Source organism: Myiozetetes cayanensis, unplaced genomic scaffold, assembly GCF_022539395.1.
Source record: "Myiozetetes cayanensis isolate MyiCay16 unplaced genomic scaffold, myiCay2020 scf2-11, whole genome shotgun sequence".
Lineage (NCBI taxonomy): Eukaryota > Metazoa > Chordata > Aves > Passeriformes > Tyrannidae > Myiozetetes > Myiozetetes cayanensis.
The window spans coordinates 769,635-796,896 of record NW_026087411.1 but is presented as its reverse complement, the minus strand read 5'-3'; the positions used below and the strand labels follow the sequence as shown (position 1 = coordinate 796,896).

The following is a 27,262-nucleotide window of genomic DNA, read 5'->3' as shown; positions in this document are numbered from 1 at the left end:
CTCCCCCGGCGGGCCCCGCGGGAGGCGGGCCGGGGCGGGGCGGCAGCGCTGGCGGCCCCCGGGCGCGGCGGAGCGGAGCGGAGAGCAGCCGGTGCCGCTGCCCGGCCCGGGGCCGCGGGCGGAGCGCTCTCGGGGCCGCTCCCGCTGGCCCTGACGGAGCGCGGCCGGTCGTGGGGCCGGTGACGGTGGCACTGTCGGAGCGGTGGCACTGACGGAGCGGTGGCACTGTCGGAGCGGTGGCACTGACGGAGCGGTGGCACTGTCGGAGCGGTGGCACTGGCGGAGCGGTGGCACTGACGGAGCGGTGGCGATGGGCGCCGGGCGCTGGGCGCTGCTCTGGGCGCTGCTGGCGGCCCTGCGCCCGCCCCGCGGAGCGGCCGGTGAGTCCGGGGGGGATTCCGAGGGGGTGGAGGGGCACGACGGCATCCCGAGGGGATCCCGGGACCACGGCCCCGGGATGGGGGACGGGTCTTTACGCGGGACGCGGCAGCACTCTTGCCGCGGATGCTGCTCCGGGCGCTCAGCTGGCGGCCGGGCTGTGCCGTGGGCACCGCGGGTCCTGGCACGGCTGGACCCCGGGGAGAAGCTCCGCAGGGATGTCCCTGCGGGTTTCTGGCGGCATCGCAAACCAGGGTGGGTCTGGCTGTCCTGGCACACAGGGTCTGGCTGTCCTGGGAGAACAGAGTTTGTCTGTCCCGGTTCACTGGGTCTGGCTGTCCCAGGGCACAGGGTCTGGCTGTCCCAGGGCACAGGGTCTGGCTGTCCCAGGGCACAGGGTCTGGCTGTCCCAGGGCACAGGGTCTGGCTGTCCTGGCACACGGAGTCTGGCTGTCCAGGACACAAGGTCTGGCTGTCCTGGCACACGGGGTCTGGCTGTCCTGGCACACAGGGCCTGGCTGTCCTGGGATGTGGGATTTGGCTGTCCCGGCACATTCGGGTTTGGTTGTTCTGGGACACAGCTCTGCCTCTGCAGCGTGGTCCTGTCCCAGCACTTTGCTGCCTGATGTGCCTCTGCTTGCTGGGGACACCACGACAGTCAGGGACCACAAACTGTGGCTGATCAGTCTGGGATTTATCCCGTTAGCCATGAGCCAGCTGTGTAGCAGTGCTGGGAGAAATCATCGGGGAATCACCCCAGGTTGTGGCGCTTTGCAGTGCTGGCAGTTTGGTGGCTTTTCAGCTCCACGTGCAGAAAGAAATGTGGAGACAAAGCAGTTTTTTGGACTTCAGAAGCCCTGGGATCAGGGCTGCCTGACCTTTGGGCACAGCTGGGAGCTGGTGGGGGTCCACAGTCCCTGCTCAGGGATGCTGGAGGGTCTCAGAGTCGCTGTGCAGATGGAATTTGGCAGGGAAGGCAGGAATGCAAGCGTTTGCTTTGGGCAGGGGGGAGTTAAAACCCTGACTCTGTCACAGCAGGAGCCTGCAGAGGGGAGGGGGAACTCAGTGTGGATGTCACCAGGAATCCTGGGCTGGTTTACACAAAAGGTGTTTAAATCCTGAGGGTCTCTTTGGATTCCAGGTGTAGCCCTGGGGGAAGTTCACTTCTTATAATCGTAGAATCGTTTGGCTTGGAAAAGATCTTTAAGATCATAGAGTCCAACCATTAATCTGACACTGCCAGGTCCCCCAGAGCTCCCAGGGGATGGGGAGCAGGAAACCCCACTGGGCAGGGGCTCCTCATTCTTTCTGCTCAACAAGTGCCTGAGCAGAAAGCTGTGCCAGCCGGTGAATTACTTCCAGCAGTGGGAATTCCAGGGCTAGGGATGCAGCCAGCTTTTTGGCAGACCTGGATGCTGCTATGGCAGCAGAAGACCTTGCTGTGTCAGTCCTGGGGTGTGCAGCTCCCTGCTTCTTGCTTCTTATCCATAAGGAAGCATCCTGCCAGATTTTCCTGCTAACAACTGCATTCCTCAGGGTATTAATGGAGAAGGGCACATGGGACCTTCTGGGCTGTGCAGAGAGATGTGTCTTTGTTGGCCCTTGGGTTGTGCTGTGATCCCAGGTGTTCTGAGAGCAGTGCTGCACTTGTGAGTGGTTGGATTTCCACGCCAGCTTTTCCCTCAGGCCAGGCTGTGGTTAGGACGGGAGCCGCTCCGGCACCCACGCAGGCACGCCGGGCTCGCCGCTCCTTGGCTTCAGCCTGGGACTCTGGAGCCAGCCTAACTGCTCCAGATGCAGGGAAGGGCTGTCCCGCCACACAGGGCGAATCCCTTCAGAGGTGCCATGACATCCACATCCCAAACTTCTGCGGATGGAAGGGATACCCAAAGGCAGCGCTGGATATGAGAAATTCCTGGTGTTACATGAGTCAGAGGGGAAAGTATTTCATTCCTGGGCCAGCAAACACCTCTTCCCACTTAATTAGTGTAAAAACAAGGCTGAGATCCTCTTTGCCCAGGGAAGCAGAACTCATCCCAGGGCTCACATCCACGTGCTCCCAGGCCAGGGGTCTGTGCCGGGAGAGCTGCTCTGGCCAGAGCTGGAACGCTCCAAATGGAGCATGAAAACAGCACTTCGGGGTTGGATTGTGCCAGGCAGCGAGAGCGGCTCCAGCCTGAGCGACCTCCGGGAGGAGCAGGGGAGGGAAGGGAATCCGGGGTCGCTCCCTGGTGTGCATTTGGCAGATCCCTCGGGAGCTGCCGGTGGGGTGGGGTTGTTGCAGAGCACGTCCCTGGAAGTGCCTGCTGCAGTTTTGCAGCAGTCACATGGCCTTTGTTTGTGTTGGGATGTGAGGCTTAGGCAGCAGGTTGGAAAAGCTTCGGGTCTTTTCCTTTCTTCCCGCGGGGGGAAGCCCATTGTGTTGTGGGGGAGCCAGGGGGAGCCTCCCCCTTCCCTCTGCACCAGCAGACCCTGCCGGACTTAAAAACCCTCCCCTGCTTTCTCTGTCCTCACGCAGCGCTTCTCGAGGGTTAAAAACGGTCATTTAGCAAAGGGATACATCCAGCCTCAAAATTGGGTCGTGTTTCTTGGCTCCAGGGAAAACACACCAGGCTCGTACCCCATTACTCACAGCAGCGGTGACGTAGCTTTAAAAACTTGTTGTTTGATGTTTGAGGTCTTTAAAACCTGCCCCAAACCAAACTCGGCCCGGGCTCAGGTTCATTAAAAGGGTCGTGCTTCCTTTCTCTTTTAAACTGTGAATAGTTGCTTGGGGTTGGGTTTTTTATTTTTTAACTTGGAAGAGGGATATTAGTTTAGTTGAAATTCCTGTCTGGCACAATGCCTTTGTGTGCTGAAAGGGAGACCTAGCACTCGGCCTGGGAATGGTGATGGCTGTGAAATCCTCGGGAAGCTCAGAAATGGTCCAGTAAAATCACCCACACATGGGGTATCCTCTGGATTTTATCTCTTTAAAAAATATACATTTTTGGGGAGGGAATTCCTTTATATGGACCTGCTTTTCACTTTGTCTGCAACTGGGTGGGAAGTGCTGGGAGGGAGGGGGAAAACACCATTGCAGGACTGTTTGGTGATTGGTAGGTGGGGGCATGAAGCTGGTAAATAGCCTTCCCTTGGGAAAAAATGTGGGAAAAGGCTCTGGAAGAGCAGCACGAAACAGCAGCTGGCTCCTACACACTGTCTAAAGGCATTTCTCCAGCTATTTTCCCAGGAAAGGCAGTGGAGTGGAGACACTTAACTTAGCAAAAGTTGACTCAGAGCATGTCCCTCTCCTGGAGCAGCTCCCCCGTCCTGGGAAGGGAATGGCATCACCAGCAGAGCCTAAAATCAGCGAAATTCCTGTCGGGAGCTCTTCCTCTGCCCCAGCTGAAAACGCTTGAGATGAGGCCCTGAAAGGGGCTTGCTGGAGTAAAGTCCCAAATTCCTGCTGCCCAGGGATCATTTATACTCCAGTCCCAGGGGTGCAGCGCAGCAGGAATCGCTCCTGCCTCTGCCCTGCCCCAGAAGATGTAGCTGAGTGTTTTCTTTAGCTTGGGCTGCTCCTGTTTGTTTTAAAAAGGGCTTTTTTGGAGGTGCTGCTTGGACGTGCTCAGCCCTGGGACAACCCCCTGCTCCACGTTCCCTGCCTGGGGCTCCCGGGAGAGGTCTGAGAGATGCTGTATTTTTGGCAATGGCTATGAACCGCTTTTAGTCGCTCCTGGAAGGGGCTCAGCAGGGTTTGGGAGGGGGCCACTTGCTGCCTGGCGGTGACAAACCTGACGTCTTCTCTCGCAGACGATGCTGACCCGACTGCAGGTGTGAGGCTGGATCTGTCGGCAGATTCCCACCACGGGCCTCACCGGAGCCCCAGGGAGGAGCCCCCCAGCAGCTCCCTGGGGCAGCTGAGGTTTAACCCCACGGTGCCACACATCGTGATCAACGAGCACAAGGACGTCACCTTTAACTGCTCCATCAAGGTGCCTCAGGCGCTGCTCCGGCCGGACGCCCCCGGCATCTCCCTGTGGAAGGACGGGAGGGAGCTGCACGTGCTGGACCGCATCGCCAGCAGCCACTTCGAGATTCCCGACGAGGAGGAGGTGTCCATGACCTCCACCTTCAGGTGAGCGCTGCTGTCCTTGCTGGGCGAGGGGGGATGCCTGGTGAGGGGGGCCAGATGACTGGCAGGGGGTTTGGGGCTGGGATTAGGGTACCCAAAGCCCGGCTTTGCAAGCCCAGGTTATAGCAGTGTGTGCTGTGGGGTGGTTGGTGCTGGACAAACCTCATCCCCAGGCTGGAGCATTGCCCTTCCCTCTAGAGCCCTGATGTGCTGTCCGTTCTCTCCACAGCATCCTGGCGGCCCAGCGCTCGGATAACGGCTCCTACATCTGCAAACTCAACGTCTCCGGCGTGGAGGTGGTGTCGGATCCCATCCTGGTGCAGCTGGAAGGTGGGCAGGGGGAGGGAGGTGTGGAGCGTTGTGTGCCGGCTGAGCGCCGTGAGCTGGGAGCTGGGGAATCCTGGGTGGGAAGGGGCCTGTTGCTGCAGCTGGGCACAGCCCCGGGCAGTGCCTCTGGCACTGAGAGCTCCTTCCCTGCACAGGCCTCCCACACTTCATCCGGCAGCCGGAGAGGCTGAACGTGAGCAGGGGCAGCCCCTTCAACCTGACGTGCCAGGCCGTGGGGCCCCCGGAGCCCGTGCACATCTTCTGGTTCCGCAACAACGTGCGTGTCAATGAGCAGCCCCACGTGTCCCCCTCCGTGCTGACCGTGCCAGGTGAGCCCACAGGGGCCCTGCCCACCCTGGTGGGGGGCAGGAAGGGCAGGGTGGGAAGGTGCTGCTGGCCTCGAGCTCCTGTTGTAGGAGCAGAGTGTATTTGTGTTCGTGTCACAGCCCTGGGGACCGCTCTCAAACCACAGAACATTCTGAGTTGGAAGGGACCCATAAAGATCATCGAGTCCAACTCTTAAGTGAATGGCCCAGGAAACCCCACTCAAGCCCCTCTGGCTGCTGCCAGAAATTTCTTCCTTGGAAAAGGCAGACACCCCAATGAGCCTTGCCTGAGCAAGAAGCAGATTTTTCCTTCAGTGTGTGGCTGTGCCGACAAGAAACTGCCTCTCTCGTGGGCTACTTGACTGGTGGTCCCCTTTCCGTGTCTCTGGAAGAGCTTGGGATGGTCCCAACAGTGTCTCTCCATTCCAACCAGTGGAGCACAGGGAGAAAAATCCTTCGTGTCCCATAAAACCCACTGTGCGGAGGCAAAAGAGGGGGATTTTTTTGCTTTGCTCATGAGGAGAAGGCCACTGGTTAATTAACAACCAGGCTATAACTGACTGGTCTTGGCATCCAAAGGCGGCCTTTAAAGGGCAGCGAAAGCCGGAAGAAGTGACTCACTCCTCTTGGATGTCCTCGCATCCGGCTGGCACCCGCTCGGTTGGGTCATTGGAACAGTCCTGCTCCTGGCCCCGGAGCACCGGGATGAGCCAGCACTCGGCACGTCCATGGCAGCAGCAACCAGGAGGCACCTCCAGTAAATCCTTGGCAAAAGAACCAGAAATGCTGAGCTGGGGGGGAAGCCAGCAGCCATCCCCCCACCACCGGGTATTTCCAGTGGTCCTCGCCCGTGATCAGCTGGAGATTTGAGCAATCTTTGACAAGTAATCAGTCATCTGACCCAGGCCAGGGGCTCTTCTGCTTTCTGCCTTTCCCCTTTTGAGGGCAGAGCACGCTGTTCCCCGGGAGGTTGTGCAAGGGCCCGGTAGGGATGCGCCGTGCCGGGCCCCGCTCCGGCGGCACACGCGTGTTCCCGGCGTGGATCGGGGTGAGCCGGACCGCAGGGTCACCCCCAGGCAGCCCCGGCACAAGTGCCACACGTGTGAATTCATTCCCGGCCTTTTGTGCCGCTCAGGACAGTGAATTCCCAGGGAGGAAGGCGGGAGGGTTCTGGGTGAGCAGCAGGTGGGGCACTGGTGGGATTCGGTGCGTGTCCAGTGCACAGGGATGTGTTTCCTCCCCGCAGGAATCAACGAAACGACGCTGTTCAGCTGCGAGGCCCACAACAGCAAAGGGCTCACGGCCTCCAGCCCCGGCCAGGTCAACATCAAAGGTCAGCCACAGGACCTCCCTTTCCCTGCTAAACCCCTGTGTCCAAGCAGGAGCTCTCCACCCTTCCAAGTGCTCACCCCACACAAGCTGAGCGAGATCCCATTTAGGACTCCCAGACTTATTTTTCCCTGTTTTAATCCCGTGTTTAAAGTGGGATCTCCATCAGCTCCGTCATGCCAGGCTGGGGGAGGAAGCACCAAAGAGCACATCTGAAAGCAGAACTGTCAGCCCTGGGTTTAGGAAGGGCCGTATCACTCTTTCCCTTCCCTTCACAAACGCTCACAATTTTCCACAGGAAACGGTGGAAATTGCTGACATTCCTAACGGGAGCCACTCTGGCAATACGAGGAAGGTGTTCCCCCAAATAGGTCATTGCCTCTAAGCAACCCAGAGCGCTCACAAATATAGAACGTGCTCAAAATAGTTCCTGAAAATGACTTTTTTGTGCTTCCCTGTCCGTCGGTCCGGCACGGCCGCAGGACTCCCATGGAGGATGACGTAGCAGCCGGAGCCAGGGCTGTACCTGGGGGTCATTCCTGAACCCCGGGAGCTGCCAGGGAAAACCAGCACATGCCACGTGTGTGCTTAGGCCTCCTAAGCTGAGTGTCCTTGCTTTGTCCCTGCAGGAATCCCATCCGCACCTGCCAGCGTGCGTGTCCTCAACAGGACAGCCCACGGCATTGGGATATCCTGGGAGCCGGGCTTTGATGCCTTCTCTGCCCTCAACAGCTGCAGGGTCCAGGTAAGCGTCCAGAATTCCCCCTGTCCCTCAGCCCCCCTCACACGGATGCTCCGAGGCAGGTGGAAGTCGGTGGTGTTTGGCACGAACTGCAGGGGTTTCCCAGAATCCTGGGACGGTTTGGGTTGGAAGGGACCTTTAGGATCATCTTGTGATGCCCATGTCCCATGGGCAGGGACACCTTCCACAAGACCAGGTTGCTCCCAGCCCCATCCAACCTGGCCTTGGACACTGCCAGGGATGGGGCAGCCACAGCTTCTCTGGGCATCCTGTGCCAGGGCCTCACAGGGAATAATTTCTTCCCAACATCCCACCTACCCCTGCCCTCTGTCAGTGGGAAGCCACTCCCCCTCATCCCCTCACTCCATGCCCTTGTGCAAAGCCCCTCCCCAGCTCTCTTGGAGTCCCTTTCCCCATGGGCAAGACAGTCAGGTTGTCGTTTTCATGGAGAGAACTCCCAGAAATGCTCCAAGTGGCTTTTTGGGAAGCCTAGAGCTGCTGCAGCCACTTGCTTGTCCTGCTCAAACACTTCCCAACCCAGCAGCATTCCCACTGGGGTTTGGAGAGGCAGGTTTCCCTCAGCTCCCCACTTCTTACAAACACTGGGAAGGAGCTGAGGGGTTCCTGTCTCCCGGACAAGCCAGGGAATTGCCACTTCCATGCCCTGCAGGCCTTTTCCACCTGCTCTCTGTGGCTGGTTTCCCAGTTCAAGCCCACTGCTTGCTGTCATGGATATGGTTTTCATCCTGGATGATCTCCACTCCAGCTGAGGTAACACGTGGCTGGAGGAGGTGTTTGAGGGCAGGTAAAAGTGAAAGCAGTTCCAGGGAGGGAAGGTACCAGAGCTAATATTAGCATGGTAGCCGCTGCTGCCTTCCAGCTGCAGCTTGGGAAGCGGGGTGGAGAGCCAAGGAATTTCCTCTGACATAACGTTCATGGTCTGTCAGTAGGAAACAGCCTCTCAAACTGGAAAACAAGAGCTGATTTCTGGCGAAAACACAGCCGTGACTCAGCCTTTTTTGCTCCTGTCCCCTTTGATAATCCCCCCGACCGAGTGACTCACTCCCGGCTGTCCCACCTGCCAAGTTCCAGCTCTTTCAGTTTGCCAGCATCCCGATTTTCTTTAAAAGAAAGATGCATGGATGTGATGGGCTCTCCCCAGAGGACAAGCTGAGGATGCTCAGGACAAGAGCTGGGCCTGGCGGTGCTTTCGGGGGCGTCATGGGTGTCCCCTGGTCACTGCTCGCCTCCCTTGGGACAGCTTGGGCACCTCCTCACCGGCTCTGCCCATGGAGGTGGCATTCCCTGACTTCCCCAGGAGACAGGCAACCCCTCAGCTCCTTCCCAGTGTTTGTAAGGAGCTGGGAGCTGAGGGAATCCTGCCCCTCTAAACCCCGCTGGAAAGGCTGTTTGGCTGGGAAGTGTTTGACCAGGACAGGTGTGTGGCTGCAGCAACTCCTGGCTTGCAAAGAGCAACTTGGAGCATTTCTGGGCTTCTCTCCATGGAAAGACATGGCAACCTGAGGCTGGAGGCTGTTCCCTTTCAATTTGGCTGGAAAACACTGATGCTGAGGCCATCCTGGGACACCCACAGGGGTCTCTTGTTGCTTAAGCACAAGGGCAGGTCTCCTGCCATCCCAAATCCACGGATGGAGGCTTTTGAGAGGACTGCAGGACTTTCTGCCCATGGGCCACACTGAAACACATTCTGTGGGTTGGGCTGTCTTCTGGGTGAACTATCTCACTCTCACTGGTGTCCCTTGTTCTTGCTCTTCCCTCTTTCCTCCCACCATCCCACTCAGGTAGTGCTTCCCACGAGCAGGTGCATCCTGGAGCACTGCAGGGGCTGTGTGGGCAATTCCTTGGGAGCTCAACATCCAGGCCTTTGGGGAGGGAGCAATTTACCTTCCTGTGAAAAGCAGGACTTGTTTTTGGGATGTTAAATTCATCCATGCTGCTGAATGTAACGATGGAGCCTGACGAGGCCTGGGATTAATCCCATGGCATCCAACGGTGCTAAATCCTGTTTTCCTGTGACATGCTGCACAAAAAAAGGACTTCCTTTTGTTTATTTGGTGGGTGCTGCCTGGTCATTTTATTTGGGGTTCCTTTTGCTCCCTCCCTCCTCCTTCCCAACATCTCTTCCATGTCCCTGCTGCAGGGGTGTCTTCTCCACGCGTGTTGGGTCCCTCTCCCTGGGTCCCACCAGGACCTGCCCTCAGCTTTCCAGCATGCAGGAGCACAGCCCTGCAGGGTCCCAATGGGAGGCAGGGCTCCAGATCCTGTTTTCCCACGTGAGATTCCTGCTGCCCTGCAGGCTGTCGCTGACTAATCCCTGTTTGTGGGCTGATTGTTCAATTAAGGTCGAGGAAGCCGTCCCACGGGGCAACGTCTCCCTCCTGCTCTTCAGCACCTTGGTGCCCCCCCACGGGTACCACATCCAGCAGCTGCAGCCCATGGAGAGCTACAACATCCGCGTTTCCTGCAGGAACGAGGTGGGCTGGTCGGCCTTCAGCCCCTGGATATCCGCCAGCACCACCGAGGGAGGTAGGAAATGAGGAGCGGAGCCTGGGAAGGGTTTCCCTGCCCTGGGAAAAGCAGCTGTGCTTCGTGCAGGACTCCCTGGATGAGATGCTGCTCCTGAGCCGTGGTGGCTCACAGGGTGGGAAAGGAAACTTCCCCATGGGCCATCACGGAATGTAGGAAATCCCATGGGATTTTCCATCACCCATCCCTGCTGCTCCCCTCACCTCCTCTCCCCGTGGTCCCTGCAGCTCCGACCATGGCACCACTGAACGTCACGGTGTCCTTCAACGAATCCAGCTCCTCGCTGGAGATCCGCTGGGCAAAGCCACCCCTGGGGAGGATCCACGGGGAGCTTCAGGGCTACCACGTCTGGTACAGGTGGCAGAGCTCCAAGGGGATGGTAAGTGTCACTGGGGAAACGGGGAAGAAGGGCTGAAGCCCAGAAAAAAATCCCAGTGGGGATGTCCAGATCAGTCTTGGTGCTTCCATCCGTACATTTTTTTGGAGCCTATCTGTGCTGTCTCCTGCTTCCCTCCGGATTTCTGCCGCACACACCATCCCTCTCGTGTGTTTGTGTAACTCATGATCAATCCCAAGGCGTGTGGGACAGTGTATTCCCGGGATGTTGAGCTGCTCCTTGCTCAGGTGGGATTTATCCCACGCATTAACCCACGGCACAGAGTCCCAGAGCTCAAGGAATGCTTTGGGCCAAAGCCCTGGCCGTGAGTGCGGGAAATCATCTGCCAACCCCTCGTTTGCCTTGTCCGGGATTCGGGAAGCGGCCTGCAGGAATCTTCTAGGGCGAGGTTGGCCTGGCCTCTGTGGGCACAAGAGCCTCAGTGCAGGCTCTGCCAGAGGGCAGGAGCCTGTGGATAACGTGCCCAGCTGTCGCCTCTGTGCTGCGGTTTGGGTTCCTCTGGCCCAGGCTGGCAGCCTGAACCCGGCGTGGAAACGGTGACTCACCCCCTAATTTTGTAGGATGCTGCATTTTCTGTTCTCCTTTTGCCCCTCTGGAAAAAAAAAAAACACAACAACAAAATAAGACAAGCCCATATAGATGCAGCCTGAATGAAGGCAGGGGAACAATATCCTGGTCTTGTGACCAGCACGGAAAAAAACTGCTGACGGCTTTGTCGTCTGTCCAGAGCAAGGGCCAAGCCCAGGCCTTGCCCTTTAAGCCCTGGGAGACTGGGTTTTGTTGTTGTTGTTGTTATTTTTTCATCCTTTTCCCCACTCGAGTGCTTATGGGGGATAAAATTTTCTCCAGTTCTCAATTTTTCCGGGAGTCTGAGGCACGAGAGGAACGTGCCTTGTGTCCAAGGGAGCTTTGACTCCTCGGAAAGCTCCTCCAAAGGTTGGACTCGATGATCTCTGACATCATTTCCAACTCTTACTTCACAGAATCATTTTCACACAGTCCCTGAGTTTTGGCCCTGGACAGGCTAAATATGGACTGCCCCAAAATAACCACGAGTTTTGCAGGATAAAGCCATGGGGAAGCTGGATCTCTGTGTCACAGGGCCACCTGCAGGTCTCTCCACAACCAGGAAAACTCAAAAAAGTCAGTTTATTTTACTCTTAAACCAGCAGCTCTTGCTCGAGCCAAGGCTGCCGCATCTGGGATGTGAAGGAATTCCTCAACTACCACAAAACTCCTAAAAAAACATTGAATTTGGCAGGTCTGCCCTGCTTTGTGCTCACTGTCTGTGACATCAGCAGGGTCTGTCCTCAGCTGACATAGGGAGGGACAGGGAAGGATCTGGGGTGTTTTATGCCCCTCATCTCCTACTTCCCTCCTCCTCTCCCACAGATCCCCCTTGGCTCCATTCCCTCCTGCTTGCTCACTGATCCCCCTCATCTCCTGACTCCCTCCTGCTCTCCCACTGATCCCTCTCGGCTCCTGCTTTTTTGTGGGATGTTCATGAAGGAGCCAGGCTCTGCTGGGCACGGCCTGCCAGATGTTTTGGTTGCAGCTGGGCAGCTGTTTTGCAGCTGGAAATCGGCAGAGAGCAGCAGCAGCAGCGCTCTCTGAGCTGAAAACAACCAGGAGGTGCCAGGGAATTTGCAGGGAAGGGCTCCCGTAGTTTTCCCAGGGCCTGTGCGATGGGACACGCTGCCTCCTACCGTGACGCCAGGCAAGGAAACGGTCCTTAAAGCTGGAAATATAATTAGCTCAGCACAAAAACCACAGGCAGAAAAAAACCTGCCCTAAGATCTGCTTCCTGCGGCAGAGCACTTGGACAATCCCACCGGGAGCGCGCGGGGAGCTCGGAGGCTCCGTGGGTGCCCAGGCTCACGGGGCTCTGGTGGCCACAGGGAGGACTGAGGGTCACAATCCTCGCCAGATCCCTTTCCTGCCTCTTTCCTGGCTCAGGCTGCCGGTGCTGCTGCTGCTGAGAAGCAAAGAGGGCTAAAACCACGAGGACTGAACGGGAAACGCTGCCCAGCTCCTTTCCCGATCCCATCCGGCCCTCGCACACAGGGCCATTCTTCTCCCTAAATAGCCCAGCGCTGCGTTTCCTCCGGGCTGGGAAAGCAGAGCGATTCCAGAGGTTGCCAAGGGGACAATTCTCAGCAAATGGCCAGGTCTCCCTGCGTTCCCCAGCCCAGGGTTTCCCCTGTGTCCTGTGCCCAGCAGGACGTGGCTGCCGAGGTGCGGCTGAACTCCAGCGTGGCCGTGCTGCCCGTGGTGGCCACCAACGCCACCTGCTCCGTCCGCGTGGCCGCCGTCACCAAGGGGGGCGTGGGACCCTTCAGCGTTCCCGTGGACATCTTCATCCCCGACACGGGTAAGGAGATGCCCATCCCTGCCCGGGGGGGAGCAGGGTGGGATGATGGGAAGCACGCAGGGTGTGCTCCCTGTGCCCGGCCAAGCTGTCCCTCCATCCCTATTCGGACACTTCTCCTGCCATCCAAGGATCAGGGACTGTCACTTGGGAGCAGGAGAGCTTGTTCTCCACATGCAGCCTTGCTCCTCATTCCCTGTCCTCCCACGTAACCCTTCTCCTCGCCCGGGTCCAGCTCCCGGGAATTCCTCCCCCGAGCCCTGGGTGCTGCAGGCTGACTCTCCCACCGGCTCCATTAACAGGATGTTTTCTTAGGATCAATAACCTCAGCCCCCTCTTCAGCTCCAGCCTCTGGGAACGCTGACTCCTTTGTCGTGGCCTTGGGCTTCATCTGTGGGACCGTCGCTGTCGGGCTCATCCTCTGCCTGTCCGTGGTCATCCAGAAACGATGTGTGGAAACAAAATATGGGTAAGGGGAGGGAAAACCGGGCAGCTCCCAGGTGGGTGGATGGACAGCAGATTTGGGGTCAAGGACTGGTGGTGTTGCCACAAGTGGCATTTTCTATGGTGAGGGACTAAGTGTACTTTTACTGCAGGGATGGTATTTCCTTCCCTTCCTTGCCCAGCACTTCACCTTTCGCTCGCTATTCCTATTTCTAAAGGGAAGTGAACTTGTGCAACTTGGCGTGGGAGGGGTTTTGACACGGAGGTGAGAGAGCAGAGATGTCCTCTCTGTGACCAGAGGGAACAGCTGGAGCTGTGTCAGGGCAGGGTCAGGTTGGATTGAAGGAAAAGGTTCCTCCCCCAGAGGGTGGCTGGGCACTGAACAGGCTCCCCAGGGCAGTGGGCACAGCCCCAAGGCTGCCAGAGCTCAGGGAGTGTTTGGACAGCACTCTGAGGGACAGGGGGTGTCCTGTGCAGGGCCAGGAGCTGGACCTGCTGATCCCTGTGGGTCCCTTCCAACTCAGGGTATTCCATGATTCTATAATATCCCGTGGCCTAGAGAAACCCCTCCTGCCCCATCCCACGCTCCAGTTCCACGGCCCAGTGTTGTTTAAATAACACAGACAAAGGGCTGTGTTCTCCTACAATGAGCCAACACTGCTCACTCATCCTTGTGACTTCCCAAGTGGCATTAACCGCCCTGTGCTCCCAGTTTGGAAGCTGGTAGTGTGTGTAAGGATCCCTTTCCGAACTGGTCACTCTTTCCCTGCCCTGTTTTTGCTTCCCAGAGCTGGACCTCAGCAGGGTCCTGTAGCAGAGGGGCTGTGCAGCATCTCCAGCAGCATTCCTGCCGGTACAGGCTGCTCCTGGAGTAGGAAATGAGTGTTCTATTTCCTCCCCAAACCCTCTGTGACTCACTCCTTGACGCTTGAGCCTTGTTTACTTGAGCCTGGGTGTTTTGCCGGGCCGTTGTGGGCGATGGAGCTGGTCCGGCCAGAGGGAAACGAAAAACGTGCATTTCCTCCTTCCCTGCGGATCCCACGGGTGGCCGTGGTGTCCCAGCCACGCTGATCCCCTCATGCAAGCAGCCACGCGTGCCCCAGCAGGATGTGTTTCTGTCCCACCCAGGAACGCTTTCAGCGGGAACGACTTGGAGCTGGCGGTGAACTACACGGCCAAGAAGTCCTACTGCCGGAGAGCCGTGGAACTCACGCGTAAGGGGGACTTGGTACCCCTCTGCAAGGGGCTTCAGGGGCATGGGGCAGCAGGTTGGAGGTCACTGAGCTCCTGTTCCCTCTCTCCTGCAGTGGGAAGCCTGGGAGTCAGCAGGGAACTCCAGCAGAAGCTGCAGGATGTGGTCGTGGACAGAAACGCCCTGAGCCTGGGGAAGGTCCTGGGAGAGGGTGAGTGGACATGTGGGGTATGGGGCTGCCACTGTTCCCTGCATCATCCCCAGCTCCAGGCCCAGGGGATGTGGGGACATGGTGGGACACGGCAACCGAGTGCCCTGGGTTCACAGAATCACAGAATCCTGGAATGGTTTGGGTTGGATGGGATCTTGAAACTTGTCTTGTTCCAAATCCCTGCCACGGGCAGAGAACCTTCCCTGAGCCCAGGTTGTCCTCCTTGTGCTCACTGACGAGGAACAAGCCCTCCCTTTTTGGGGATGAGGCCTCCATCTTTTCAGGGACCCTGAAGGGTGGGCCTTTGGGCTGTGGATAAAAGGATTTCTTCTTTCCCATGGCACAGGGGAGTTTGGATCAGTGATGGAGGGACGCCTCAGCCAGCCTGAAGGTGTCCCACAGAAGGTGGCTGTGAAGACCATGAAGTGTAAGTCATTCCCTGTCCTCCCAGGACTTTGTTTATCCCACTGTATGCCGACATTCCCGCTACCTCTCTCAAGGAACAGCATCCTGGCACCCCTTTGTGGCCTCTCTGCCACAGCTCCTGCTGCCATCAGGAGGGGACACTCATGTCAGACATCCAAGGATGGTGCAGCCATGGATCCCTTTTCCAAGCAGGAGCTGTGCTGTGAGGGAGATGGCAGCAGCAATGCCGAGTGTTAAACCTCCTTCTTTTTCTCTGCTTCCCAGTGGATAACTTCTCCCAGAGAGAGATAGAGGAGTTCCTCAGCGAAGCAGCGTGCATGAAGGACTTTGACCATCCCAATGTCATCAAGCTCCTAGGTATGGAATGTCACTTCCTGCCCTCCAGCTGGGATTTGGGCTGGGGAGCCTGGCCTGGATCCCGCACGGATCCATGGGGGACTGTGGTGCCTTTTCCAAGCTGTCTGTGTTTCCCAGGAGTGTGCATCGAGCTGAGCTCCCAGCAGATCCCCAAGCCCATGGTGATCCTGCCGTTCATGAAATACGGAGACCTGCACAGCTTCCTGCTCCGCTCCCGGCTGGAGATGGCCCCCCAGGTAGGGAGCACCCGGAGCAGAGGAGCAAGGTGGGATGGGGTTTGGGAAAGGAATCCTTCTCCGCAGCTCCTGCAGGCTTGTGGTTCAAGGAATGGCCCAGTCTGAGGGATGAATGTCTGGAATGTCAGCTGGCAGCCCTGGACGGGGGGAGCCTTTTGGATCAACCCCCACGTGCTTCCCCAAGGCCTCCCACTGCCTAATCCCCACCTTCCCTTCCCCTCCTTTCCCAGTTTGTGCCGCTGCAGACGCTGGTGAAGTTCATGGTGGACATCGCCCTGGGGATGGAGTACCTGAGCAGCCGGAACTTTCTGCACAGGGACCTGGCGGCTCGGAACTGCATGTGAGTGTGCTCTGCCACCAACACCAGTGGGAAACCCTGCGGATTTACGGCCCAGCTGGGCTCCCTCCCATCAAACCCGGGAGGGGAGGGCTCAGCCTGGGGTTGGTGCTCCAGGCTGGAGCCTTCCCTGGTTTCCCCCGGCAGGTTGCGGGATGACATGACGGTGTGCGTGGCGGACTTTGGCTTATCCAAGAAGATCTACAGCGGGGATTACTACCGGCAGGGCCGGATAGCCAAGATGCCGGTGAAGTGGATCGCCATCGAGTCCCTGGCTGACCGCGTCTACACCACCAAGAGCGACGTGGTAGGTGGAGGCAAGGCTGGGAACCAAACCCTGGCTCCAGTTGCTGTCATTCCCTGGAAGTGCCAGAGGAGCAGGAGGCTGTGGGTGACCTTTCCCTGCCGCCCTGTGTTTGTCGAGTGGGCCGCTCGCCCCTGCCATGCCAGTGCTCGTTGTTCCCGGTTCCGGGAGGGTGACAGCTCTGCCCGCTGTGCCCGGGACGCCTCCACGGGCAGTGCCCTTTGCCCATGAAAAGGGTCATTCATTCCCCTTGGAGCGTCCTTTCAGCGCCGCCCTCTCCCTTTGTCCCCTCAGTGGGCCTTCGGCGTCACCATGTGGGAGATCGCGACGCGCGGGATGACGCCCTACCCGGGGGTGCAGAACCACGAGATCTACGAGTTCCTCTTCCACGGGCAGCGCCTCAAGAAGCCCGAGGATTGCTCGGATGAGCTGTGAGTACCGGAGCCCTACTCCTGGGCTCCACCATGTTCTGATTGGAAGTATCCTGGGAATGAGCTCCGTAGGACTTGCACAGTGTCCCGAGTTTTGATGTGCCTCAGGCAAGCCACATCCTGGAGCAGAGCAGTGTGTCACCCAGGCAGGCAAAAGCAGCTGAACTCCAGGCAAAAATCCCAACAAGTGTCCCAGGGAGAAGTGATGGGTTTGCACAGATGTGCCGAGGTCACCAGGAGCAGTCAGGGACAGGATTTTTTTAGGGCTTTATTTCTTTATTTTTTTGGTTAAATCAGTTTTGGCCAGAAGGTCCTGGCTGGTGATGCTCCTCTGTGCCCCACAAAACTCCCTCTAGGGCCCTTCATGGCCTCAAATCCATAAATCTGGAAACCTCAAACCTGGATTTCTGAGCAGCTCAGCAAAGGCTTTTCTCCTGACTTTCCTTCCTGAGTTTTCTCTGGTGCCATTAGAGCTGAAAATGTTTAATCCCCCCATGGCTAGGAATCCAAACCGGATAAACTGAGTTGTGCAACGTTTCCTAAAAGGCTCCTCTCCAGCGCCTGTTCCTGAAGGAAGTGGCAAAGGAACCTTTTAAATCCCGCCTGCCCGAGGGTGGACAGGCAGCGTGTGCCCAGCTGGGACCTGCTGGGAGCTCCCAGTGCTCCCTGACATCCAGCCTGGGAGCAGGCACCTGCCAAGAGAAGGACTGACCATCCCTGACTCAGAACTGGGATGTTCCCAGGGAACAGATCCCAGGGCTGCGCTGGGAGAGACTTGTAACACTTGTAACAGCAGCTTGAGCTGATCAGCCTGGAAACAGCCTGAGCAGAGGGAGTTGTTTTTGTTTTGTTTTAATGGAAAGCTCAAGGCTTGCCCAGTTTGCAGGGAAGCTGGGAATTAACCCCATATCTCCCTTAATCCAGAGAAATACAGGCTGCTGGAGAAGCTGTGGCTGCCCCACCCCTGGGAATGTCCAAGGCCAGGTTGGACAGGGCTTGGAGCAACCTGGGATAGGGGAAGGTGTCCCTGCCATGGAACTGGATGGGCTTTAAGGTCCCTTCCAGCCCAAACCAGTCTGAGATTGTGGGATTGTAGGATCCTCTGAGGTAACCACGCTCCTCTCCAATTCCCAGGTATGAAGTCATGTCCGCGTGCTGGAGAGCCGACCCTGCCACCCGCCCGACCTTCTCCCAGCTCAAGGCCCACCTGGAGAAGCTGCTGGAAAACCTGCCCAGCTCCAAGGGCTCCGGGAGGCCATCTACATCAACACCAGCCTGCCCGAGCAGAGCCTGGACTCCACCCAGGATTCGGGCTTCCCGCAGGCGGACTCGGACTTGGAGGCCGGGGAGGTGTCGGAGCCCGGCTCTCCCGGCGCGGAGGCGGCGCTGGTGGCCGTGGATGTGCATCCCGGCGAGCCGTGGGGGACGAGGTACGTGGTGGAGGAGCAGCTGGGCGGCCCGGCCGAGGATCCCTACGTCCCGCTGCTGCCCGGGGACGGCTCGGAGCCAGGGAGCCGCTGGAGCCAGGCCAGCACTCTGCCGGCACCGGAGCTGCCGCCGGCCGAGAGCCGCGGGGAGGACTCGGAAGCGCCGCTGGGAAAGGTGTGAGTGGGCACCAGGACAAGGACGCAGAGGGTGTATTTTAATAAACGGTCGTCTCTTTTACTTCTTATCTCCTGCACGGTTTTCCTGGCGGAGTCGGGCCCTTCCCAGGAGCTCTTTCCTGGGCTGAAGTCCCGAGGGTTTGGAATCAACGCTGTAATTATTTTTTCTATAATTATTTTTCTTTCCAGAAGGACCATGGCAGGGTGGGGTGGATGGTGCCGAGGGGCTGGAGCTCCCCACGCTCAGAGGGGGCAGCCAGCTTTGCAGGGCCTGGTGTTTTCCCACTTTTCCACCACGTGTTGAGGATTTGGGGATGGGCAGCCCTATGAATGGTCTGGGTTCTTGCTACAGAACCTGCTGTAAGAAATCAGGGAAAATGGCAGCAGGAACCCCACCAGGAGCAGTGTGTGCTCCCACATTCCCTTCGCCCAGAGAGCAGGTTTCCATCCATCCGTGTGCCGGTCCTGTTGCAACAATGGGTAAATGAGAGCCTGTGAGGAGGGTCCTGGGAGGGCTGGAGCCCCTCAGCCATAGCCTGACCCTTCCCTGCTATCCATTCTCTATTTTGGGGGGATTTCTGCTGCTTCCCTTCAGGCAGCAACTGGAGCTGGACCCTGTGCTCTGTCCAGCACCTCCCGCTTCTCCTGGGGGGGCCGGGCTGGGGAGGGGCTGTAGGGGGTGGGAAAGGGGGTGAAGGGGCTGGAGAAGAGAATAACTGGGCTGGGAGAAGGTGCAGAGCTGGGAAAGAGGTCTTGATTCGGAGCGGGTGGGCGGTCCTGGCCCAGGTATGTGGGGGGACCTTCGGGGGCTTTCCCGCACGGTGCTCGCTGCACCCGGCTGCGACAGAAACAGCTTTTCTAGGGGGAAAAACCCCTGTGGGGACGGGCCACTGGATGGATGTGTGGGGCTGTGCCGGTGTCCCATGGGATGGATGTGTGGGACTGTGCCGGTATCCCATGGAATGGATGTGTGGGGCTGTGCCGGTGTCCCGGAGGATGGATGTGCGGGGCCGTGCCGGTGTCCCATGGAATGGATGTGCGGGGCCGTGCCGGTATCCCATGGGATGGAGGGGGGCAGTGCCGGTGTCCCGTGGGATGGATGTGCGGGGCCGTGCCGGCGCCGGGGCGGGGAAGCGCCGCGTCCCCTGCACGGGGCAGCGCGGGGGCGGCGCGGGCGGGGCGGGGAGAGCGCGGGGCAGCCGGTGCCGGAGAGCGGCGGGGCCGCACCGCACCATGCCGGGGGCGCCGGGGCCGCGGGGCCGCCTCCCGCCGCTGCTGCTGCTGCTGCTGCCGCTGCTGCTGCCGCTCCCGGCCGCGCCGGCCGCCCAGGTGAGCGGGGAGCGGGACCCCGGGACGGGCTTTATGGGGATGGGGCGGGGGCACAGGACTTCTCTCCCCTTCCCGCCCCCTCCCCGGGGCCGGAGCGCCCCGGCAGTCCTGCGGTGCAATCCCCGCTCCTGCCCCGGGCCCCGGCAAACAGGTGGGCGAAGTCCCAAACCGCGCTGAAACCGCGCTTATAACCGCGCCCGGCTTCCTTCGGGCTACCTTTTTCCCCCTCTTACCCCACACCTGAAGCTGCCCCCGAGCACACCGGGAGCAAAGTATCCCGGTTTGGGGCTTTTGGCGGGGACTTCACGGCTTTGCGATGGCTCAGCATCCCGCCGGAGCTCGCGCTGGCTCCCGGAGTTAAACCCAGCCCTAACAAAGAGCTGTTTATTAAAGCCAGCGACGCGCCAGCATCTATTTGCTTTTGCCTCCCTTCCTCTGGGATCGGGGTATCCCAGAGCTGCCGGCGCGGTCCGGCTCATCCCCACCGGCAGCCCGGGACCCCCGAAACTGCTCCCAGGGAACCAGAGGACACCCAGTGCGTTCTTTGCTTGGGCTGGTGTGTTTTTCCTCCCGCTCTGGAAACGGGAATCGTTTCGGTGTGGTTATGAAAGAGGGGGAAGGAATCCCTCGGGCCAGGTGGGTCAGAGCCCACCGGCTCTGCCTGCTTTCCCAGAGCTCCAAAGCCCTCAGCCCCTCTGTGCTGTCTCCCCGCTGCGCTCCCTGGATCTCCGAGCTCCGGCTTTGCTCTTTTTCCTCGGTTTGAAGTCAATCCCACAGGAATCCCATAATAACGGTGCCCGTCTCCGGCATGAGTCAGTCCCGAGGGAGCGATCGGTTTGCGGGCAGGAGTCCCACCAGCGTTCCTGGCCCCGGCAGAGCTCACAAGACAGCTGTTTTCCTCTTGTTTTGTCATGTGGCAGCGGGACAGGGCTCTGGAGCTCCAGCAGGATGAAACATGAGTTATAGCATCTCTCCCAGGGCTGACAAAGCGATCCCAGCTCTGCCCGGAGCGCGGCGTCACCCGGGTACATTCCAGGGAGGAAGCCTGGGCTGAGGATTTCTTGCCCAGGTGGAAAAAACTCCTGAATCTTCACAAATAGGGGGAAGGGGGAAATATGAAATCAGGGATCTCATTTGATGCTGTGGAGCTCCTGCACAAGCCTCCTCCTGCGGGCAGCAGTTGGATCCTGGCTGGCCCAGCAGCACTGGGACTGGAGTGGGATCCCCATCCCTGTCCCCATCCCTGTTCCCACAGAGCTGCTTCAGCAGGCAGCAGCTCCTGGCCGCCATCCGGCAGATGCAGCAGCTGCTGAAGGGGCAGGAGACGCGTTTTTCCGAGGGGCTCCGCGCCATGAGGAGCCGGCTCAGCTCCCTCCACTCCACCCTGGCCAAGGCAACTCCAGAGGCACCCACCGGTGAGTCCTTCCCAGCCTCCCACGGCCTCGGAGCACCTGGGGTGGGCACAGGCAGCTCGGGATGCTCAGGGGTGGGACAGGTGGAAAATGCCAAATCAAAACATCAAAACTCCAAGGTATCACCTGCCAGCCCCAACATCCCTGCCAGACATTCCTTGCGGGGCTTGATGTTGTCAGCGGGACAATATTCCAGGAAAATAACAGGTGAAGGGAGGCTTGGAGGGTCTGGGTGAGTTTGGAGATGGCAAGGATAAGGCCCCCCCCAAAGCTGACCCCTCTCCCTGTGGTCTCGCAGTCTCCTGTCCTGCCCTCCAAGCCCCCACGGACGGGAGGAAGTTCGGCACCAAGTATTCGGTGGAGCACGAGGTTCACTTCACCTGCGACCCGGGTTTCCAGCTGCTGGGCTCCAGCACACGGCTGTGCCAGGCCAACGGCACCTGGAGCGGGCAGGAGCCCCGCTGTGAAGGTACTGCCCCTTCCCTGCCCGGGAATGGCGCTGGGAGGGGCTGGATGTACTGTGGCCTTATTTGAGTATGGGGGGCTTTGGGGGATCACCCAGTGGGGAGGGATCGCAGCTGCATCCCAGTGTCCCAGGGGAGCTGCAGCTCCAGTGCTTTGGGGTTTCTCGTCCTCGAGGAAAACTGGGAATTACAGCTGGAGCCTGCCCAGCAGCTCAACAGCAGAGATGAGGGCAAAAAGCATGGAGGCACTGTGGGGTCCGAAGCATCCCGGTGTGGGTGGCGTTCCCAAAGGAAAGTAACATGGAATGTGCTCTGCTTTTCCCGCAGAGATCAGCGAGTGCTCGAGCAGCCCCTGCCAGAACGGTGGGACGTGCCTGGAGGGGCTCAACCAGTTCAGGTGCCTCTGTCCCCAGCAGTGGACTGGGGCCACCTGCCAGCACCGGGCACAGACGGGTGGGTGACCCTCCCTGGGGGTTGACCTGGGGGTGCTCCGTGCCCCCTCCTCACCCCGGCGTGTCCCCCCCAGCTCCTCCCGCCTGGAGTGTGAGGGACGATCCCGCCTTCAGCCGCCAGCCCCGCTGTGCCCAGGTGGCCCAGGCCCAGCAGTGCAGCTGCGATCCCGGCTTCCACATGAACGGGACGGCCGCCAACGGGCTCTGCCAGGGTGAGCCACGCTGGGAACTGGGACGCGGGAGGGACGCGGGGCCCTCGCGGAGTCACAGCACGGCGAGGGGTGGAAGGACCACAGTGGGTCAGCACATGGCACGGGGTTGTGCCCACGTGGCTCTGGAATATCTCCAGGGATGGAGCATCCACGCCCTCCCTGGGCAATCTGCTCCAGGGTTCATTCCTGGGCATCACTTTCTGCCCATTCCCTCTTGTCCTGTTGCTGGGCCCCCCTGAGCAGAGCCTGGTCCAGCCTCTGGCACTTCCCTTTGGATACTGATAAACATGGGCCCCTCTCAGTTGTTCCTCCCGAGGTGCAGGACCTGCATTTGCCACTATGAAATTCCAGACAGCTCCTTTCCAGCCTGCCCATGTCCTTCCAGAGGGCTGCACAGCACCCTGGGAGATCAGCCACTATTCCCAGTTTTGTGTTGGCAGGGACCTCGCTTCATCCAAGTCCTGGATGGATGAGTTAAAATGGGGCCCAATATCAACCCTTGGGGGATCCTGTGCTGCTGATCCCGATCCCCTGGGATCTGCCACGAGCCAGTTCCTAACCCACCTCAGTGCCCACTCTTGCCGAGTTTTCCCAGGAGGATGCCGTGGGATCCTGGCTGAATCCCTGTCTCCACAGACCTCAACGAGTGCGAGGTGTTCCAGCGGGACGGGGGGCCCCGGCTCTGTGCCCATTCCTGTGTCAACCTTCCCGGCTCCTTCCGCTGCTTCTGCCCCTCCGGATACGTCCTCCTGGGAGACGGCAAGAGCTGCGAGGGTGAGTGGGGCTGGAATCCGCTTTTCTCTCCATTTCCACACACAGAAATCTGAGGGGGTTGGCACAGAGGGGATGGTGCGGAGGGGAGGGTGAGGATGGAGTGATGTTTTGGGGGATGGAGGCGGATGGAGGATGTTTGGGTTGGCGGGAGCTCCGGCTGGATGGGGAGCTGGGCAGGGAAATGCATCCCAGGGTTGTGCTGGGGGAGGGAAGGGAAAACTCCAACCAAAAAAAAACCCAAAATTAAAAGAAAATGCTTTTCTAGAAGCTCCTCTCCCTCCTTTCCCTTTATCTCTTTCCCTTCTCCCCTTTCTCCTTCCCCTCTCTTCCCTTCCCCTTCGAGAGGGGGGGGAAGATGATGGAGCGATGCTTTGGGGCTGCACCTCCCTGAAAATGGGGATGGGGGAAGTTGGGAAGCAGGTGGGAATTGTGGGAGGCCAGAACTGCCGAAAGTCTCCTCCTGAAAAATAGGGAATTTTTCCACTGGAAAGTATTGATTGCTGCAGTTCAGGGTGAGAAAAATCCTGATTTCCCCTTTTCTCCCTGATTTCTATGTGTTCCATGGCATCTTGTTATTGCTCCCAGCAAACCCTCTGCATTCCAGCTCCTCCAGGTGTCCCAGGGGTGTTTAGTAAATAGAAGGGGATTGTGTGTCCAAACAACTGAGCAGAAAGTTTGGAAAAACAGCTGCCCTCCTGCTGCCATTAACCCTTGCTGGCCCAGGGCAGAGCCTGGGGAGAGGAGATGGGATTTTGGGATGCTCCCAGCCACACTCCCATACTTTTTGAAACCTACTTGACCCATTTCAAGGTGGTTTTGCCTATTTCCCACCGGAAGGGACCTAAAAGCGAGGTTGGCTGGAGTTTCCCAGGGCCCTGACCCGCTGCCCGCCCCTGTTTTCCAGACATCGACGAGTGTTCCCTCTCCCAGGATAACTGCACGGGCGGGAGCACCTGCATCAACACCGGGGGGGGGTTCCAGTGCGTCACCCCCCAGTGCCCCCCGCCCGCCGGGAACGTCTCCTACGTCAAAACCTCCCCTTTGTAAGTGTGCTTTGGCACGAAATCCACCCACGGCGTGGATCCAACATCGAGGTGGGGGGCACGACGCGGATCCCGCGTCCCCCAAAAACCTCTCCCCGTTTTTCCCTCCGCAGCCAGTGCGAGCGCAACCCCTGCCCGATGGAGAGCCGGTCGTGCCACCACGCTCCCAAAACCATCTCCTTCCACTACCTGCCGCTGCCCTCCCGGCTCCCGGCTCCCACGCCGCTGTTCCGCATGGCCACGGCGGCGGCTCCGGGCCGGCCGGGCCCCGACAGCCTCCGCTTCGGCATCGCGGGCGGCAAGAGCCGCGGGCACTTCGTGGTGCAGCGCTCGGACCGGCACACCGGGGAGCTCATCCTGGTGCAGAGCCTGCGGGGCCCCCAGACCATCCAGGTGGACGTAGACATGTCCGAGTACCTGGACCGGGTCTTCCAGGCCAAGCACGTGTCCAAAATCACCCTCTTTGTCTCGCCCTATGAGTTTTAGGGCGAGGGGGTGGCGGCAGCTCCCGGTCCCTGCTCGGCATCCTGGTCCTGGGGATATCCCGCTCCTGCTCCCGGGGACATCCCGCTCCTGCTCCCGGGGATATCCCGCTCCTGCTCCCGGGGATATCCCGCTCCGGAGCCAGCCAGCCTCCCCCTCTGTCCCGAGGTTCTTCCCAGGTGGATTGACACCCGCCTGTGTGCAGGAGGAAAACCCAAATGAGGAGGAAAAGGAGCGGGAAGTGGGGCACCGTCCTCACGCCCAGCTCCGGAGGGATGAGGTCCTACAACCACCTGCTTTCCTCGGGATTCCTGCTTTTTCCTTTAGGAAGGCAGTGAAGCCGAGCATGTGGGAGGAGGGAGGCTCCTGGCCTTTCCCACTCTCCTCCCTGCTGGCCTGGGATTGCTTGGAACCCAGCTCCACAAAAACAGGCCTCTGCTTCCCTTTTCATCCTCAGAATCTCCCTGGAGCCTGCTGGGGGATTGAGGTCCAGGGCCTTAATCCCCTGGGATTGATCAGGGCTGGAAAACTCCATGATCGTCCATCCCACTGGCTCCCGGTGCCTTCCTTGGGAAACTGGGCAAAGGAGGAATCCCAGTGCTATCCCTGCTCCTTAAACCTCCCCAGTGGGAATCCCTCATGGATCTCCCGGCTGCGTGTGGAGGTGGGAATATTCCCTGCTCCATCAGCCATCCCGGTGGAGGAGTGCTGGGAAGAGCTGGCATTCGGCTCTTCCCAGGGGGATTCACCCCCCCTGCTTGTGCATGTTCTCCTGACATTCTGCATGTTCCCACATTCCGCTGGATTCAGTACAATTAAAGGATGCTATAAAGGATGGCACTGGAGTGGAGCACCCAGTGGATGTGTGGATGGTGGGAATGCTCATCTGGAGCCATCCAGGAGAGCTCTGGGTCTGGTGGGGCAAGGACCTGTTATCCACAGTTTTACTTTCCTGCCTTACATTGCTTGGGATGCTCAGCCGTGAGCATCCTGCTGAGCTTCCCAGTCCTTGCCCCACGGACAAAGACTTCCCAAGAGGGATCTGTCTTCTGAGGGGGAGATGGATCTTTGCATCCTTCGGGGGATTGAGCTCCCGGATTTTCTGGGGGTAGAGCCTTTCCATGGGAGTTGGGATGGGGTCAGGTCTCTCCCGGCAGAACAAGGAGGGACATTCAGGGCTGCTGCCGGCGGATGGAGGATGTTTGGCTTGGCGGGAGCTCCGGATGGATGTGGAGCCAGGCAGGGAAATGCATCCCAGGGTTGTGCTGGGGGAGGGAAGGGGAAAACTTCCTTAAAAAACCCCAAAATCTAAAAAAAAAGAGGCTTTTCTGGGAGCATGGCTGCTCTTCTATTTCTCCTTTTCCTTCTCCTCCCATTCCCTGGCAGTTCCCAGCCTGGCTGGATGTGCTCCTACAGCAGGCCGTGACCGTATTTTGGGATGATAACAAGATCTGGGAGCCAAGAACCAGGAATCTGGGAGAGGACGAGCTCCTGATGGGGCAGAATAGTTTCCATGTGCTGCTTTCACTGGATAGCACAGCTGGAGACGGGCGCCTGGACCGCGCTCCGGAGGCTTTTCCTTGCGGCACAATTCCAAGCTGACAACATTTTCCTAATTCCCAAGGCCAGGGTGAGCTGGTTTCTCCCTTTCCAGCCCTGGAAAAGTTTAAGGTCAGCTCTTAAACTTTCTCTCAGGTCCAGGCTGCAAACCCCTGGCTGCCATTCCAGCTGACTCAAGGAGATTTTTCCCTTCCCAGAGTGGCTGCTCCGGCACCTTTCAGACTTCCTGAGGCTGGAATGTGCGGAGAGAGGCTCTTCCAGCCCTCAAATACAACTTTTCTTTGGGATAACAATATTTTGGAGCCGGAAAAGAAAAGAGCTGGGATGCTTCAGCTCCCCTTTGGGTGGGCACAGCTGGCTCCAGATGCACTGCCCCCAAAAATCACCATTTCTCACCCCAAGTGGCTCAGGGGAAAAATGCAAAGGATGAAGGAGAGAGAGAAATCCAGTGCCTTGGAATTTGGGAGACTGGAATGGGAAAGCATTCTCTGTCCTCCTTATTCCATGAGGAGGGACAAGCCCCACGCTCAGGGCAGTGGGAGGTAACTATGACATCCCATCCCATTTTCTCATCATCCTCCACTTCCCAAAATCCATTCCTCATGGACCTTTCCCAGCTGAACATCCCAAGTCCGGAGCACCCCTGAGCTTCTCCTCCCCCTGAGCTACAGTTAAAAGAATGATAATTATTACACACACAGAGAACATGAAGTTACTGTCAACTACAGGTTGAAATCGGAATATTTAACCAAAATTTAAGGATTTTTCCTTTTATTCCGAATTTGAAATCCCTTTTTTTTCCCTTCTCTATAGCCTGGGGAGATGGTGCTGAGCCCTGTGGGCACCATGGGGTTAATTAGTGAGCATGATGGGACTAATTAGTCCTAATGAGCCCCAATGACGCTCCCCAGCCACCAGCACCTCCACAGAGCCCCGTGTCAGTCCCAGCGCTGCTGGAATGCCATTTTCCAGTTATTTCCTTGGATTTGCCTCATCTCTATGACGACTTGGACCCTTAGTCCAGCTTGGCCACACAGAGATGGTTCTCCCCTCATGGACCTGAGGCTTTTCCCAATGGGAACCCGTGGGAATACATTTGACTCCTCCCTCTTTTTTTTTTTTTTTTTCCGTATTTTCCCTTTGGATTCCTGGCACTGGAAAAATTGAGTCCGTGTCCTGAAAAGCCTCGCGAGGCAGGCAGACAAGACTGGAAAAGAAAAATGTAACTTTGGGGGGGGGGGGAATTTTTATTAAAAAACATCGCGGTGACTCCGATGCCGCATCTTCCCTTCGCGCGTTATTACTTCATTGTAACCACTTTTTTTCGCCGCGCCCTGACGCCGAACCGCGATTCCAGGGAAACACTTTAATCCCGGCGGCGGCGCCGCGGCCGCCCCGGGGACGCAAATTTTATTATTAATTATTATTATTATTATTAATGCCGCTAATGAAGCCCGCGG

The 27,262-nt window shown here is 58.5% G+C and overlaps 2 protein-coding genes across 3 annotated transcripts; both read left to right on the top strand.

Annotated features, from left to right (window-relative positions):
* Positions 1 to 104: 104 nt before the first annotated feature.
* MERTK (MER proto-oncogene, tyrosine kinase) lies at positions 105 to 18,134 on the top strand. The gene is given in 20 exon segments (XM_050314904.1): positions 105 to 380; positions 4,174 to 4,498; positions 4,725 to 4,825; positions 4,978 to 5,151; positions 6,395 to 6,481; positions 7,107 to 7,222; positions 9,583 to 9,766; positions 9,994 to 10,145; positions 12,381 to 12,534; positions 12,847 to 13,000; positions 14,104 to 14,189; positions 14,283 to 14,378; positions 14,725 to 14,805; positions 15,069 to 15,161; positions 15,279 to 15,397; positions 15,628 to 15,737; positions 15,882 to 16,041; positions 16,333 to 16,469; positions 17,604 to 17,715; positions 17,718 to 18,134. Coding segments are annotated over 20 exon segments (2,871 nt in total). The 5' UTR covers positions 105 to 310; the 3' UTR covers positions 18,078 to 18,134.
* A 1,180-nt stretch (positions 18,135 to 19,314) lies between these two features.
* On the top strand, positions 19,315 to 27,009 carry FBLN7 (fibulin 7). 2 transcript variants are annotated; one of them, XM_050314932.1, is made up of 8 exons: positions 19,315 to 19,402; positions 20,658 to 20,817; positions 21,113 to 21,283; positions 21,606 to 21,731; positions 21,805 to 21,942; positions 22,579 to 22,716; positions 23,621 to 23,759; positions 23,873 to 27,009. In XM_050314932.1, exons 2-8 carry the CDS (start codon positions 20,700 to 20,702, stop codon positions 24,243 to 24,245), a joined length of 1,203 nt encoding a protein of 400 aa, XP_050170889.1. In that variant the 5' UTR covers positions 19,315 to 19,402; positions 20,658 to 20,699; the 3' UTR covers positions 24,246 to 27,009. The 2 variants fall into 2 exon arrangements, 1 of the variants encoding a protein (XP_050170889.1); XR_007628877.1 differs by lacking the exon at positions 19,315 to 19,402 and having other exon boundaries at positions 19,483 to 20,817; positions 23,873 to 25,872; positions 26,000 to 27,009.
* The last annotated feature ends 253 nt before the right edge of the window (positions 27,010 to 27,262 follow it).